This window comes from Elgaria multicarinata, chromosome 3 (assembly GCF_023053635.1).
Source record: "Elgaria multicarinata webbii isolate HBS135686 ecotype San Diego chromosome 3, rElgMul1.1.pri, whole genome shotgun sequence".
Classification (NCBI taxonomy): domain Eukaryota; kingdom Metazoa; phylum Chordata; class Lepidosauria; order Squamata; family Anguidae; genus Elgaria; species Elgaria multicarinata.
In genome coordinates, this window is record NC_086173.1 from 169,990,216 (window position 1) to 170,008,303 (window position 18,088).

The following is an 18,088-nucleotide window of genomic DNA, read 5'->3' on the forward strand; positions in this document are numbered from 1 at the left end:
AGCTCTGACCCGGATCCGGAGCTTCACAGTGAAGCGGAGCGAACTATAGGCGGAGCGGACCTTATCCGGAAGTTGTGAATCTGGAAGGGAAGCAGATCGAGGGGTCCATCCACACCCCTACTAGAAGCCAACATGGATTTGACAGGAACAAATCCTGTAAGACTAATTTGATCTCATTTTTTGATTGGGTAACCTCACTTGTGGACTGTGGGAATGCTGTGGATGTCATATATCTTGACTTCAGCAAAGCTTTCAACAACGTACCACATGACATTCTGATTAACAAACTAGCTATAAGTGGGCTAGATGGAACAACCATTAGGTGGATTCACAGTTGGCTACAGAATCGGACTCAAAGAGTACTTATTAATGCAACTTTCCCAAACTGGAGAGAGGCAACGAGTGGGGTACCGCAGGGCTCAGTCCTGGGCCCCGTGCTCTTCAACATTTTTATTAATGATTTGGACGAGGAGGTGCAGGGAACGCTGATCAAATTTGCAGATGACACAAAATTGGGTGGGATAGCTAATACCCTGGAAGACAGAAGTAAACTTCAAAGTGATCTTGATAGGCTGGAGTGATGGGCTGAAAACAACAGAATGGGGATAAAAGCCAAGTTCTACATTTAGGAAATAGAAACAAAATGCACAGTTACAAGATGGGGGATACTTGGCTCAGCAGTACTACGAATGAGAAGGATCTTGGAATTGTTGTAGATCACAAGCTGAATTGAAACTTTTGCTATACTCTGTATGTTACATTCTCCCCTTCTCTTAAATATCTTTTCTGACTGTATCTTCACTCATTGCAAGCTGCTGTTGTTGTTAACAGGGTTTGCTACTGGCCGGCCGGATGGCTTTTGTCAATTTCATTTTTTTTTAAAAAAAGCTTGTGTATAATTGTCACACTAGGGTGGGTGTTGTGGCAGTGAACTCTACTTTGCCCATTCACACTTCTCACTTATATTCATCAGCTTCTCAAGGCTTGTGTTGTGGCACCACTTTGCACATCCAGACTTTGAACTCCTGTCTACTTCCTGCACAAACATGCGACTCTGAGACCCTCTTCCTAATGCCCTGCGTTTCATGCCAGCACCATGGGGCTAAGTTACAATAGATGTCTTTGGGTTGTCTGTGCAGCCTGTGTTGTGTTTTACTCTAAGTCATTGCAGACATACCAAAGCCTCCAGCCTCAAACAATCTCTCTCTCTCTGCCAAAGTCTCCTAAAGGTCAAGCCAGGCTGTGCACTTGTACCCTGTGGCTGGGGGTAGGGCAACAGCTTATGACTTGGTTGCATCCAGTGACTCTTGTTTTTTTAAAAAACTCCACCGCTAATCGCCTCTGCCTGCACCAAAACTGGACTCTGAGACACTCTTAAAAAGGCTCTGTGTGGCATAGCAGCCTCTCAGGGCTCAGCTACAGCCATCTCTGAGTTGTGTCTTCAGTCTAACTCTGTCTCTAAGAGATATGCCAGCCAGCCAAAGCTACAAATCTATCTATTTTTCTCTGGTCTGCACTTCAAATGTTCTGCATTGCATCCCAGCAGTGCAGTCAGAGCCTAGCTCACAAGTGTACAAAGTGAAGTGGAAGGGAAGTGGTAGCAAAGCAAAACAATGATATGCTAGGTTACAACATTTGTAGCAACAGGGCATCCGCAAAGAAGGGAGCCTCTCTCTCGACTGGCACCTTACTGTTGGTTGTGAGAGTTTTTCTCTAAAGATGACCCTTCATCACCCATGATGTGGAAATTTGAGAAAAAGGCCTCTGGCCCATTCTGTTTTGCCTTGTGGGCTGCTTTGACTAACCTCTCCTTTCCCACATTTTGATTTGTGGATGCCTTGCCTCTGCTGAGCTCCAGGTACACGACTGCATACCAAATCTACAACAGGAAAGGTGCCCTGCTTGCCCAGGACTTCTTACCTAAAGACTGGGGATCCCCTTAATGCCAAGGGCTAAAACTGCTCAATGTGCAACACCACAAAGAGGAGGTTTGACAACCTGAATTTGAAGGATATGGCTCCAGCAGTTTTAAAAAACAATGGATGAACACATCTGTTTCAAATTTGGTATGGCTAAAGCTCTACCTAAAGCCTATTATGGTGCCAAGATTCATCTCTTTATCTTTAAAAATGACAATTTTAAAAATAATAATTTTAAAACCTCAATTTTTTAAAAAATTCCTAAAAAATTAATTGATGAATGGATCTGTTTCAAATTTGGTATGATTAAAGCCATTCGTAAACGCTACTATCATGCCAAGTTTCATGTCTTTATCTTTTAAATTTGCAGAGTTATAAGCATTTTTGTTAATTCCCATTAGAGCAGCTCTTTGGCTGGGGAAGATTGGAAAAATCCGGATTTCCCCTCCCCCTCCCGGATGTGTCACAAAAAACCTGGACAAATCCAGGCAAATCCAGTCATATGGTCACCCTATTCATAGGGCTTCTCCCCTGTGTGAATTCTCTCATGCTTAAGGCCTGTGCTGCCAGCAAAGCTCTTTCCGCACTCTAGGCATTTATAGGGCTTCTCGCCTGTGTGAATTCTTTGATGTCTTTTCATGTTGTTAGCAAAGCTCTTTCCACACTCTAGGCATTTATAGGGCTTCTCGCCTGTGTGAATTCCTTTATGCGTTAAGATGTGAGTTGAAAGTGAATTGCTTTTCACACTCCAAGCACTGAAATTTTTTCTCTTCTGTGTGAAATCTTTGACATTTAGTAAGGTAAATCTTCTGAGTCTTTACATACACAGAGCTTTCCCACTGTTTCTTCCCACTGTGCATATTCCTATTATTTGGTTCAAAAGGTTCTTCTAGTAAGGGAATTTCACGGACATCTGACCCTTCAAAAGAAATGGACTTTTTTCACTGCTTCTCTTCAATTTCAGTTTTCCTTCTCTGGTGTTCGCCATTTGTCTTGCTCTTCCTGGGCTCACCTGCAGAAAAAATTAAATCCGCTTGAAGTCAGAGAACAAACCAAATGGTAAAAAAAAATTTGGTTGGCGAGGCAGATCCTTCCAAATATATTAAATATTCACTGATGTACAACAGAATTTACAATTTGAGTGGCAGACAGCATTTTCATCGATATATAATAACTCCCACAAAGTAGCTAAATTCATATAAATAAGGCTATTGCAGATCATATGCCAATAGCATAGGTCTTGGCCACATCTCAGAGATGGGAAACCGAAACTTGGACGGACATCATGCCATTTACAAAGTCAAACCAGGATCCAAGTCTCACAGTGACTATAAGAAGATCGCCAGGTAAACATTGGAGTGGATGTGAGTGCTTTATTTACACTCTTAAGGCTTTATGTACATCACCTGGCGAGCTTAAGCTGGACTAGAGTATCCCAGGAATGTGGCCCAGGCTCTGTTGTGTTCAATGACATCCATATAACACACTAGCACAAAGAAAGAAGAACGGCAAATTCCACCTTCCAGGACCTGTCAAGAAGGCAAAGATGGAGCATTACCCAGAGGAATCCCATTCCTTACCCATATTGGCCAGGATCCCACGATTCTCCTTCTTGACTTCCAAGTGCAGAGTCCTTTGGCCTGGATCCAGCAGAGCCCACTCTTCCTCCGAGCTCCCCTACCTGCCCTGACTGTGCAGAAACCACTTCCACTCCACCACAAAGCGAAGGAGGCCTAGAAGGATCCCCCAGGATAGGGTGACCATATGAAAAGGAGGACAGGGCTCCTGTATCTTTAACAGTTGCATAGAAAAGGGAATTTCAGCAGGTGTCATTTGTATATATGAAGAACCTGATGAAATTCCCTCTTCATCACCACAGTTAAAGCTGCCGGAGCTATGTTAGAGTGACCAGATTTAAAAGAGGGCAGCTTCAACTGTTGTGATGAAGAGGGAATTTCACCAGGTTCCCCATATATGCAAATGACACCTGCTGAAATTTCCTTTTCAATACAACTGTTAAAGATACAGGAACCTTGTCCTCCTTTTCATATGGTCACCCTACCCCAGGATCCATTCACCCTCTCTGCAGTTTTTTCTGCTCCCTGTGAGGAAGGCAAAGAAGGAGGGGAGGTAAGTTAACATTCTTAACCATTTCCATTTTCCTTGTTTTACTGCAATCACTGTTTTTCCACATTACTAAAGAAAGTATATATTTTTTGAGTACCTAGAGAGAAAGTCTCTTTCCCTCTGCAAAATCAGGCTCAAGGAGAACCCTAAAGCAGCTCAGACATAACTGTTAAAGATACAGGAGCCCTGTCCTCCTTTTCTCAGGGTCACCCTACTTAACCTCTCTCTTTTTAGAGCATCTATTCGTGTTTAGAGTTGTGAAGGGCGCCAGGTTGGGGAACGCTGTTCTGCAGCAAGGGCAGGCAGAAGGAGGGAGGGCTCCCATGCCGGAGGCTGCTTTACTCACTCAAAGGGGAAATGGATGTGGATCCCCTGAAGCCCCCAGGAGCAGATGGGGCGGCGATGCTGCAGGGGGGATAAAAGACCCCCCCCCCCCATGGAAAAGCCCCCTTCCCAGGTCCGTGTCTCTGCCAGGAGCCTCTGCGGCTCTCTAGTGCTGCCTCCAACGAAGGGTTAAAGAGGAGGAGAGGGGGCTGGGTCCTAGAGAGGCCCATGAAGAGCCCAGGCTGGATGAGGCCCCTCCCTTCCTGCCCCACACTTCCTTCCCCTCCCCATTGCAAAGGAGCCTGGGATTCTCCCCCCGCCCCTGCGAGCCTCGTATTTCCGTCGCCTGCCGGTGAGTGCAGATTGCAAGGGGGTCCCAGGGGGGAGGGGGCAGAGGAAGGAGCCCCCCAGGGCAGGGGTGCAGGTTTGGGGCAGGGGGTGGGTGGGAAGAGAGAGGGAGCCCCGAGCCCTCCCCAGGGGACTGACCGACTTGGGGCCCCTCCAGGGAGACCCCCGCCTTGCACCTCCTTCCCTCCCCATAACTAGGGGATCCTGGAAGAGAAGGCTGGAGAAGGGGGGGGTCTGGGAGGGACCCAAGAGGAAAGGTCCTAGGTGGGGAGGAGGAATGTCCCACCTGCGGGGAAAAGGCTGTCCTGGTGTCCTGTTTGCATTGCATTTTTGGTTTTGTTTCCTCTCCCTGATTTAAACCTAGTGAATAAGTAAAATTAACGTCACTTTGGTCACGAGGCCTTCGAAATAAAACCTGGGGTGCTTTTGGGGACGTACTAAAACAAAGGACAATACTTGCCCATAGGGATCCATAGGACAGAATTGTCCATTGAGAAAGCATACTTGCCCATAGGGATCCACTGTAAAGCGCTTTCCCATAGGGATCCATAGGAGAGTACATCCCGAAGGAAAACCTTTCTTGCTCTTTGGGAAACATAGAATATTATCTCACCGCAGGGTCAATATACCTGCCCATAGGGAGACATAGGACAATGCCGCAGCCTCTGCAACCTTGCAAGGAATCATTGTCATAGAAAACTCTATCTATTGGGCAAAGTGCTTTTCCACTTTAGTCACTTGTTTTAGACATTTGCTGGAGACTTTATTTTATTCCTGTAGTCTTAACCTGATAAACTATGTTGAAGTACATTATATTTTTCTGTCTATTTCATTCTTTGCCCTCCATGGGCTTTTTTTGCAAAGCTTTTATTGAGTGTATTTCTGCTATATATCACATCTTTTTTCCCAATGATTAGGTGGGATATAAGTGTCCAAAAAAGAAAAGGGACGGCACGGGCAAGCGGCACAGGTAGCATTCTATGACAGTGATTCTCGCACTGGGGGTCAGGATTCCCCTGTGGGTTTCATCCCACTCTCGGCTTGGTCCCGTTGTTGCAGCCTGTTCAGTACCTCTTCTTTTGACTACCGACTGCCATGGCAGCAGCCCAGCTCTCTCGGAAGACGGATGCAGCAGCAGTTCCCTGCATGCACAGGGCATCGGTACTTGTGGGAGTGCGAGTTGTTTAGAGAGCAAGGCTGGAGCATGAAAGGTGAATGTGAAGAAGGGAATTTAAATGTTAGTTAATTGTATTTTGTATTAGCATTTTTAAATTTTGTTTTGTTAAATAAATTGAAGAGGAGTTTGCCTCAAAAAGCAATATAAAAATATTTGAAATAAATAAACAGTGTAAAAGCACAGACAAGCTGAGGGGGAGGGAAAGGAGCTCGTCTTTCTTACATTGTTTCTGAAAAATTTCCGTATTGATTTTTAAACAGAGAAATGCATAACACCTACAATTTTCATAACTTTTACTAACAACCCCCCTTCCATAGCACAGTTTGTCTTATCTCGAGTCTGTCTTTTTAGTCCATTGCCCCTGTTGCCCTCTGTTGCCCTTGTATCACTCCATGAGCACAGTGCAGGAACCCCCTACATGCATGCCACCGTGACAGATTTTTATGGATTGCGTTGTTTGCAAATGTAGTAGTCTGGCAAGGAAACCACTTTATGTCCCAGACATGCTACATCAGTGGTTCCCAACGTGGGTGGTACCGCCCCCTTGGGGGTGGGTGGGATTGTATAGGGGGGCATTAAGAGGCAAGGTGGCAGCAAAGGGGTGTCGGGGGGTGCTCGAGGTGGACTTTTCCGAGAAGCGCCTCTCCAGAAGGTCTTAAAACCTAGGGTCATTTTTATGGGAGACGGTAGTTTGGTCCCAAGCCATATAGGGAAGAATCCACACAGGTATTAATAACGTTTAAGAAGGGTCCTTTTAACGGTGAATTGAAATGTTTCAAAAGCACCGAAATGCTACTGAAGAGACATACTCTGCATGGTTGTGCCCCGCCAGCTGCAAAACAGAGGCATTCGCTCTCTTTTCCCTCCCTCCCTCAGTAAGCCTGAGACAGGTGCTTCCTATTTAAAGGGGCCAATTAAGCTACAGAATGATATTGAGCTGAAGCCAAAGTTTAAGAAATCGTACAAGGAGTTTTGGTTACAGAAGGAAATTTCTGATTGCTGTCTTGTGCTATGGAGAGTGGTTCAGAAGCTCCTGGTTGCATTTCCAACATCCTATTTGGTGGAATGTGGTTGTAGTGTGGTCTGCCTACTTCTCTCCAAGCAGAGAAATCAACTCCAGATTACCAAACATGGTGATTTAAGACTCAAGTTCAGTGACTTTAAACCAGACATTGGGAAACTGGTATCCCTTCATCAAGCCTGTCCATCACATTAAGACTTTACAGAATAGGGAGGTTCTCTACCCTAGTTACTAAATGTGATATCTAATATTCTTGCTAAATGACTATCAGACTTTGGAAGGGTGATATCACTGGATCAAGTTCATCAATTATGTTTAATTGAATAAACTAAAAAAATGTAATTGGATTTTGAATAAATATTCAATTAATTGTTACTGTTTTGAATTTTATTGTTATTATCCTCCTTAGTGGGTCGTTGAAAACTGCTATTCCGAATAATGACTTTTATAGTGTAGGGCAGGGGGCGCTGGGCATGAGTTTGTGGAACCAAGGGGGCGGTTGGAACCACTGGGCTACATGATATGGCCTGCAAATGCAACAGAAAACCATTGCGTCACCTTGTCCATCTGCTTTCCTCTTTGTCTGTCCACTGTAATAGATATGTTGACAATGGTGCCACCACAACCTCCACAGCTGAAGATATTCTTAGTAATTTTGTATGCATTTTGGTGTAGATGAGAACTCTTTTCCTTGACTTCCTTTTCTTGCAGGCACAATTCTGATGCATGCCCACCTGTATCCCTATCCAAGACCTTGCTGTCTTACCTACAATGGTGCTGCATTCCTCCCCAGATATGGTTGTGTATGCATTTAAACCTGTGTGTATTCCACAGTCATAGGAATCCCCTTGTTATGGTATATCCTCACACAAAAACACTTTCCAGTCTTTGCAGTCTATCTTCAATGGCACCGAGCCTACCTGATAACATGCAGCGGCAATACAAAGGAGAAGGTGTCCATGCTGCATTGATCATTCTGTATTTTTCATTGAATCAACTATACTTCTTTGTTTTGAAAATTATAATACCTAGTAGCCAATGTTGACCAGTACCAACAATATCAGTGTTCAAGGGCATCAGCGGAAAGTCTTCGTTAAGAGTAAGATTTGTATCCAGGAAATTGTAGAATACATATACATTGCCTAAGGCAATACTTTTATATATGTGTGTTGGGCAGAGTAAGAGTTTATCCCTTAACTGGAACTGACAAATGAAATTGCAAATAGCTTTATCAATAATTTCATCTAACCCAATTCTATTCTCTGTTTCCACATGGGCAAGTACTTTGCAATGGATCCCTATGGATCCCTATGGGCAAGTATGGTTTCTCTATGGAGAATTCTGTCCTATCGTTTTCTATGGGCAAGTGGTTTGCATTGGATCCCTATGGGCAAGTATGGGTCTTCTATGGAGAATTCTGTCCTATGTTTCCCTAGAAGCAAACGGTTTGCATTGGATCCCTATGGGCAAGTATAGATTCTCTATGGAGAATTCTGTCCTATGGATCCCTATGGACAAGCACTTTGCAATGGATCCCTAAGGGCAAGAATGGTTTCTCTATGGAGAATTCTGTCCGATAGTTTTGTATGGGCAAGCGGTTTACAATGGATCCCTATGGGCAAGTATGGTTTCTCTATTCAGAATTCTGTCCTATTTTTCCCTATGGACAAGCGGTTTGCAATGGATCCCTATGGGCAAGTATGGTTTCTCTATGGACAATTCTGTCCCATTGTTTTCTATGGGCAAGCAGTTTGCATTGGATCCCTATGGGCAAGTATGGTTTCACTATGGAGAATTCTGTCCAATAGTTTTGTATGGGCAAGTGGTTTACAATGGATCCTGTGGTGGAACCCGAAACCACAGGGTTCCTGTGGTTCGCTGAGTGGTGGTCACAGCCTCTCAAGACACAATTTCTCTCTCCTTAGAAGATTTATTACAAGCAGCGCTGCAGGGTGACAGTCTGAGGAACTGCCCAACAATTTCAGGAAAGGTTAACATATTTATAGGGTCAGGTCCCCTCCGATACAATGGCAGAACTTTCTCACCAATCATAATACAGCTCTGCAATATAATAACCAATGAGAAGTAAAGCATTTAGGCATATACAGAGTTCAAGTACTTTTCTGACTAGAATACTATAATGGGTATTGCAATAGTTACAGGAAATACATCTCCATCTGTTTCCTAGTTGTGGTTAGCTTGCCTTTAAAAATACATCTTACTATCTGTTTAACTGTCTAACTGTTTTGTGACATGTGGTTTCAGCATCAGCTAAATTGTGACAGCAAGTGCAACATTAAAATAGGTTTTAATTAAGCAGGAAGCTATGAACTTCATGATGTATACAGCTAGTGTGTTATAGATCCATTTTCCTATAGCTGTGGGCATTAGGTAAAAGAACCAGCTTGATTTCCTCGACAGTCTCTATGGGCAAGTATGGTTTCTCTATGGAGAATTCTGTCCTATGTTTCCCTATCGGCAAGTGGTTTTCAATGGATCCCTATGGGCAAGTATGGTTTCTCTATGGGCAAGTATGGTTTCCCTATGGGCAAGTATGGTTTCCCTATGGGCAAGTACTGTCCTTTGTTTTAGTATGTCCCCTAAATCATTCATCTCTTAAGGCTTCCTTAGTGGCATATTTCATGTGTTTAACAAGCTGAAAAAGTATTCAGTGTTTTCTTGCTTAACTTTTAAAATAAATGTTCACACATTATTAACTTTTAATGGCATTAATTCAGCTCTGGTTACACACTCTCTCTCCCGTTGGGACAGAGTCAGAACTTCATTTTCAACCATAAACCAGGTTCCTTTGGGATGGGGGTCGCGGAGCCCCCTTTGAGACAGGTGCTTTCTCTTAAAAACAAGGGGGGTCTGTTCTTCTCAGCTACCCGCTGTCGAAGAATTCAAGCAAGTAGGTATGTGGGCTTCCCCTGAGCCCACCCTGTGCTAATATAATTGCTTTTGGACTGTTCTCTAGAAATCAAAGTATCTACGCTTCCGCAGTAACTGGAAAATATATTTAGGATGCAACCATGAGACCAAGTCTTGTGAAGGGTATTGAAACACTAGTTTTACAAGATTGTGTGCCTACTAGGATTGTTAGAAGGTGTCATGGTAGAAACAGCTAATCTTGAAATTAACAGATGGGCACAGGTTTTGTTTTTCTGTCCTTGAAAAGATTGCACTCTGCACATGCATAAAATCCTTGCTTACAACTGGCTGAGAGGCTTACCTGCTACTGTTTTAAGTTTGGTGTATTGTATGGAGAGGTTCTGCCTTGTTTCTAAGGGGACTGACCCTATAAGGAGGTTAAGGCTTTCCTGAAAATAGCGGGCAGTTCCTTGGGTCCTCTGAGGGCTTCCGCCTTGCAGTGCTAAGCGCTGCTTGTAATAAACTTTCTCAAAAGAGAGAACTGTGTCTTAGAGCCTTTGACCACCACTCAGCGATCCCACTCAAAGGAGACGCACCTTTCCAGGATTCCTCGCCACCCCCTCGAAATATCAGCTCTGAAACTTGGGCCTGTGGCCTACCTTGCCAGGTTGGTGTTTATAAGAATCAAATTATTGGGGAAGGCACATGGGCCTTGTTGCCGGGGCGGGGGCATTGTTCGGCCATCCTTCGACAGAATGATCAGTCAAGAAGCCATCCGGCTCCGTTACCAGGTTTGGCCAAGGAGGGAAGTTGGGAACCTTCTTACGGGGAACCCTGGTGTGCCTCCTTCACACTCTCCATTTTAATTCCTACAGCGCAGTCCCTGCCTCAAAGGAGAAATTGGCAGCCACGGAAGGAGACTGTTTCGAGTCCTGGTGGGAGCAGAAGAGAGTAAAGATGAAAGAGCAAAGCTTTGCTGGCCCTGAGGCAGGAAACATCCAGGAAGGGAGCAGTGCAGAGCCCTGGGAAGGAAGAGTGCAGGAGGAACAGCCTGGGAGCAACACCTGCTCAGACATGGAGTGCCAGCGCTTCAGGGACTTCTGCTACCAGGAGGCCATGGGGCCCCGAAAGGTTTGCAGCCGACTCCACCACCTTTGCCGCCAGTGGCTGAAGCCAGAAAGGAACACAAAAGCTGAGATGATGGATCTGGTGGTCCTGGAGCAGTTCCTGGCTGTCCTGACCCCGGAGGTGGAGAGTTGGGTCAGAGAGTGTGGAGCAGAGACCAGTTCCCAGGCAGTGGCCCTGGCAGAAGGCTTCCTCCTGAGCCAGGCAGAGGACCAAGAGCAGGTGAGAGCATTTCATCCTGGTGACTAACAGGGACTGTGTTCTTAATACTTATCTCAACTTTATTGTACATGTCCTCTAAGGAAGGGATGCCCCAATTTCCAATGACACCTGCAAGTATAGTTGTTCTTCATGGGTAGAGCAGGCCCTCGTTAAATTAACAGTATGTCATTAAAATGTGCAATTGCCTACCAGAGGATGCAGGGATGGCCATGAATTTGGGCTGTTTAAAGAGGGGGTTAGACAAATTCTTGGAGGAGAAGGCTATGAATGGCAATATCCTACCTCCAGTATCCTAAGCAGTATGTCTAAGTACACCAGTTGCTGGGGAACATGGGCTGGAGGGTGCTGTGACACTCATGTCCTGCTTGTGAGTTTGTAGTCAACAGCTGATGGACCACTGTGGGGAGAGAATCCTGGAGTAGATGGGCCCTTGTTCTGATCCAGAATGGCTGTTGTTATGATCACAGGAGAACTGAATGGGTTTATGAGGTTCTGGGGAAGGAGGGGATCCTTCTTCAGCCAGTGGCAGAGTCACTGGAATAGCATTTGTAGACACCAAACCGCTGTTTTTACAGTGGAAGATGCTGGATATCAGGGAATGTCTGGGAGGTTCTGTCTTTCCTCCTGGCTGGTTTTCGGAGGGTGTTCAAGCACTTTGCTTATGCCAGGGTTGATATCTTAGCCTCCTGACAAAGACACATGGCTGTGTGTCTTGGGCCACAGCTAGACCTATGGTTTATCCCTGGATCGTCCAGGGGTCAAACCTGTTCATCTAGGTGACACACAGAGGATCCAGTGCTCAGGCAGGGGTGAACCCTGGATGATCCCAGGATAAACCTTAGGTCTAGCTGTGGCCCTGGATGGAAGATCAACTTTAGAATGAGACCTGAAAGGTAAAGCGATTGGGAAATGCTGCCCTTGGCCTTGAACTGACCCTTTTCTTTCCTTCCCACCTCCCCCTTCTCTGTCTGGGATCCTCCCTCCTGTAAACAAAGTAAGTTTAAGAAAACTTAAACTTTTGGAGCGAATGCAGCTTTTGTGCTCACAGATGCGGGTTCTGGTGTATGTTTTGGTCATACCAATGTACAATAAATTACATGGACGCTTGATGGCATAAATTGCAAAAGCTGCATTCACTGCAAAAGACTTCAGGCACCTCTGGTCAAGCATTTTCTTGATATGGGACATGATGACAAAGACCTGAGACTCTGGATTATTGAAAGGATTCGAGGATATGGGAAAAGAGTAGACCATCAACTAAGAAGGAGGGAAATAGTCTGGATTTTCACCTTAAGGACATTACAACCACAAGGACTCAGCGAAGAGTGTAATTGGATGCCTTGGTTGTAATCCTGTTCTTCTATTTTAAAGTACAGCTCTATTGTATTCCTTTTCTGTCATTTCTTGTCATTGTTTTGACATATATTTTCATTCTTATATGTAGTAAGTATTATTAGGTTTGTTTTAACTATGTTTTAAGCATCATATCAGTCCACTCAGTCCCCTTTAAGGGAGCATACAGGCCGTGAGTATGGTTGCTACACATTTTAGGATTTGAAAAGCAACCTAATGAGGAGCAAATTTTGGAGATTACTTAGTCCTCAATTGGTTGAGGAGGTGCAGGGAACGCTGATCAAATTTACAGATGACACAAAATTGGGTGGGATAGCTAATACCCTGGAAGACAGAAACAAACTTCAAAGTGATCTTGATAGGTTGCAGTGCTGGGCTGAAAACAACAGAATGAAATTTAATGGGAATAAATGCCAAGTTCTACATTTAGGAAAAAGAAACCAAATGCACAGTTACAAAATGGGGGATATTTGGCTCAGCAATACTAGAAACGAGAATTATCTTGGGATTGTTGTAGATCACAAGCTGAATATGAGCCAACAGTGTGATGTGGCTGCAAAAAACCCCAAATACTATTCTTGGATGTACTAATAGAGCTTCCAAATTGTGTGAAGAATTGGTTCTCCTCTATTCAGCACTGGCTATGCTACATCTTGAGTATTGCGTCCAGTTCTGGGCACCACACTTCAAGAAGGATGCAGACAAGCTGGAGCGTGTTCAAAGGAGGGCCACGAGGATGATCAGGGGTCTGGAGACAAAGCTCTAGGAGGAGAGATTGAAAGAACTGGGCATGTTTAGCCTGGAGAAGAGAAGATTGAGGGGAGACATGATAGCTCTCTTCAAATGTTTAAAACGTTGCCACACAGAGGAGGGGCTGGATCTCTTAATCATCCCAGAGTGTAGGACACAGAAAAAGGTCTCAGGTTACAGGAAGCCAGATTGTGTTTGGACATCAGGAAAAACTTCCTGACTGTTAGAGCAGTACGACGATGGAATTAATTACCTAGGGAGGTTGTGGGGTCTCCCACACTAGATAAGTATTAAGAACACTCTATTAAGTATTAAGAATTACGTATTACGTATTAATACTTAAGTATTAAGTATTAATACTTAAGTATTAAGAATTAAGTATTAAGTATTAAGAATTAAATATTAAGTATTAAGAATACTGGAGACAAAGCTCTACACGGAATAACGGGCTCAAGTTAAAGGAAGCCAGATTCCAGCTGGACATCAGGAAAAACTTCCTGACTGATAGAGCAGTACGACAATGGAATCAGTTACCTAGGGAGGTTGTGGGCTCTCCCACACTAGAGGCATTCAAGAGGCAGCTGGACAACCATCTGTCAGGGATGCTTTAGGGTGGATTCCTGCATTGAGCAGGGGGTTGGACTCGATGCCCTTGTAGGCCCCTTCCAACTCTATGATTATAAGTACACCAGTTTCTGGGGAACGTGGGCAGGAGGGTGCTGTTGCAATCATGTCCTGCTTGTGCTCTTCTTACGTTCTTATGATCACAGGAGAAATGAATGGGTTTGTGAAGTTCTGGGGAAGGAGGGGATCCTACTTCAACAAGTGTCAGAGTCCTCCCAACAGAACAGGAGTAGCATTTGTAGATGCCAAACTGCTGCGTTTACAGTGGAAAATGCTGGACATCAGGGTTGAACTCTTAGCCCCCTGACAAAGACACAAGTTCCTGTGCTGTGTGGCTTGGATGGTAGATAAACTTTAGAATGAGACCAGAAAGGTAAAGCATTTGGGAAACGCTGCCCTTGGCCTTGACCTGAGCCGTTTCTTTCCTTCTCTAATCCCTCTTCTCTTCCTGAAATCCTCCCTCCTGCTCCAGGTTCAGAGGATGTTGGCCAGAGCACCCACATATTTTCCTGAAGCAGAGGGGGACGGAGGACCCTCCTCACTGGGTAAGGATTAGTGGACGTGTTTCCCCATGATCTCCCTCTCTCAATTACACCTGAAGTGCATGAACTGTCTTATTGTTCTCCTTGAGCCTGATTTTGCTAGGGGAGAGAGACCCCTTTTCACTAGATACTCAAAAAGGAAATTTTGTTTAGTATTTTGTGGTTTGAGCGTATCAGACCCACTCTGGCCGGCTTCCCAGAGTGGGTTTTACACACTCAACAACTAAGGTCCTCCTCCAGGCACCTACTCAGAGGGAAGATCGGAGGATGACAACAAGGGAGAGGCCTTCTCTGTGGTGGCCCCCCAAGTGTGGAACAATCTCCCCAATGTGGTTCACGTGGCACCGACAGTGTTCTCTTTTCAGTGCCAGGTCAAGCAATATGTAATTAGCAATATGTAATTAATTAACCTGGGTCTGTTCACAGTTTTAAAACTTGTTATAGTAGTTTTATATGTATGTGTATATTGTATGTTTTTGCATTTCTAAATATTTGGATGTTGTTTCTAAGTGCTTCGGCTATGCTACGGTAAACAAATGCAATAAATTAACACTGAAAATAAACAATGAAAATGGGAATAGTTAAGAATGTTAACTTACCTTCTCACCTTCCCACCTTCTTTACCTTCCTCACAGGGAGCAAAATAACCTGCAGCGGAAGTGAACTGATCCTGGGGGGTCCTTCAGGGCCTCGTTCGCTTGGTGGTGGAGTGGAAGCGGTTTCTGCACAGCCTGGGCAGGTAGGGGAGTCCTGGGGGCCTCCGTCTCCTGCACATCTCTTTGGTCCTGTAAGAACCTGCCCCTTTAGCCTTTGCTCTTCTCCAAGTTGGCTGCTAGGAAGGCCTTGAATGTCACTCACAATGCTTTGGCATTCAGAAAGAGGACCTCACCATCCTTGTCTTCATGGATTGCTACATAATGCTTAAAGAGAACATCATTTCTTCTTCTTCTTCTTTCAGGGTCTGGTGACCTTTGAGGAGGTGGCCGTGCATTTCTTGGAGGAGGAGTGGGCTCTGCTGGATCCAGGCCAGAGGACTCTGCACAAAGAAGTCATGGAGGAGAATCGTGGGATCTTGGCCTCTCTGGGTAAGGAATGGGATTCCTCTGGGTAAGGCTCCCTCTCTGCCTTCTTGCCAGATCCTGGAAGGTGGCATTTCAGCTCTTCTTTCTTTGTGTCAGTGCAGAATACAACTGTCATTGACTCCGAAGACCTGACAAAACATTGAGAAAAGCCCATTGATGGACTTTTTTTTAAATATATATATATTTTTATTTTTCTACATTACTTAAACATACACATTTACATTTCACATAAAAAACAACAACAACAACATACTACATAATGTTGAATATTGAATACATAATATCTTATCTTAATAACATAATCAAGATTAACATAGGAGTGCACCCCCCACCTCGGGATCTCATTCCTGATTCCAAAATCTCATGCTTTCTTCCGCTGGTGGTTTCCCACTTCCTTTAGAAAACACAAATATTAGGAACTGTTTCCAAATTCCTTCAAAATCATTTGCTTTAGCTATACCTCTTCTCACTTTAATATTACTTGTTAATTTATCATTAATAGCTATATCCCATACTTCTTTATACCATTCTTCAATAGAATATTCCCCTTGAATCTTCCAGTTCCCAGCTACAATCAATCTTGCTGCAGTCAACAAATTCGTTATCAGTTCCTTAATTTCCTTTTTACATTTAAAATCTTCTTCAAATAGTGACAGCAATGCAACTTTTGGTGTTCGTTCTATCTTCATTTCCACAATTTCTTCAATCTCCAAAAACACCATCTTCCACAATTTCTGAACATAGTTACATTCCCACCACATATGCAAATACGTTCCTTTAACCCCACAACCTCTCCAACAATTTTCTGATTGCTGATTGTTTATCTTATTCAATCTAACCGGAGTTAGGTACCACCTCCATACAATTTTAAAATAATTCTCTTTTATTCTTACTGACATATTTCTCAACGCTCTTTGTTTCCATAATCCCTCCCAACCCTGTTGTCCTATTTGTACCTTCAAATCTGTCTTCCAAACCATTTTACCCAAATTATCCACCGTCCCTTTCTCCACCAATATTCTATATATTTCACTCATCAACCCTTTTAACACTGTTCTTTTCTCCCTTTCATTATCTTTCTTAACTATTAGTTCCTCAAACTTTGTTAATTCTCTACAATCTCCATTATCTCTTACCCACTTTACCATTACAAATAGGACTGGTGAGAGCGGACAACCTTGCCTTGTCCCTCTGGCTAGTCGTATCTTATCTGTCACACCATCATTCACTACCACTACGGCTGTATTTTGAGAGTATAACTGTTCTATTATCGCTTTAAATTTATTTCCAAACCCCATTTTATTTAAAACCATCTTTAAAGCTTGCCAGCTCAAACAATCAAAAGCCTTAAAAATATCCAATGCCAGAATTCCCGCTTTAACCCTAGACTTATTTATCACCTGTATTGCATTTAATACTCTTCCCACTAAATTAGACATCTGTCTACCTGCCACAAATCCACATTGGTCCTCCCCTATGTATTCCTCTATAAATTTATTCAACCGCCTTGCTAAAATAGTTGAAAAAAGCTTAGCATCCTGGTTTATTAATGAAATAGGTCTATATGAATCAGGGACAGTCAAATCTTTATCTGGTTTTGGTATTAAAATTATTAATGAATGTTCCCATGATTCTGGCGTTCTATCCCCTTCCAATATGGAATTATACAAATTTAATTTTGGTATTAAAATTCCTTTAAAAACCTTATAATATTCTGGTCCTAAACCATCTACCCCCGGTGATTTACCCGGCTTCAAATTCTCAATTACTTCTTCTACTTCTCCTTGAGTTATTACCTTTTCCATTAACTCTTTATGCTCTATTTTTATTCTCTTCTTTATATATTTTTCTATATAAGCTTCCAACTTTTGTTTTTGAATATCCTTTCCCTTATACAATTCTTGATAAAACTCCTGAAAAATCTTTACTTTATCCTTCATTGTATGACAATACTTCCCTTGTTTATCCTTCAAAATCCCTATCCCATTCCTGGCTTTTTCTTTTTGTGTGAGCCTGGCAAGCACTCTAGAATTCCTGTTACTGTTTTCGAAATACTCCCTTTTCATATATATTAAATTCTTTTGAACCTCCTCTAAATTTAAATTTTCTAATTGTTTTTTCTTTGCTTGTATTTCTATTAATTTATATTTATTTTTATGTTGCCAATAATCTTTCTCCATTTTCTTAATCTCTTCCTCCAATCTTACTTTGCTGCTATAATTGCATCTGCATAATATTGAAGATGTTACAGATATTATCTTCATGGTCTCCATGGAGGAGAGGAGAGTTAAGCCTTTTCAGAAGACAGCTCGGGACAGCTTGCTTTTCATTTTAAGATATAACTAGACATTAAAAATAACCATTAGGGTTGAATTCCCACTTTCTAGTTCCCTGTTATATGATCAGCTTGGAGAAAATGGCAGATTTTAAGTGTATTTTATTTTTACTGTACTTTATGTTGTTCATTTATTCTCTCAACTACTTTATATGAGTTATTCCATATAAATGAAAGCATTGTATGGCAGTCTAGTTCTCAGTTCTATTGATCATCGGGATATTTAATGTGTTTAGAAGGATCTGCCTCACCAACGATTTTTTTTTAA

General features: G+C 43.2%; 1 protein-coding gene and 1 pseudogene across 1 annotated transcript in view; one reads left to right on the forward strand and one right to left on the reverse strand.

The window, feature by feature from the left end:
• The window catches only part of LOC134396487 (zinc finger protein 850-like), a 637,841-nt pseudogene that overhangs the window by 156,805 nt on the left and 462,948 nt on the right, over positions 1–18,088 (reverse strand).
• LOC134396273 (zinc finger protein 208-like) overlaps positions 15,365–18,088 on the forward strand; it is a 32,700-nt gene continuing 29,976 nt past the window's right edge. Inside the window, exon 1 of the mRNA XM_063122694.1 lies at positions 15,365–15,488. Coding sequence (XP_062978764.1) covers positions 15,455–15,488 — 34 coding nt within the window. The 5' untranslated portion in view covers positions 15,365–15,454. The remainder of the gene's footprint in view (positions 15,489–18,088) is intronic.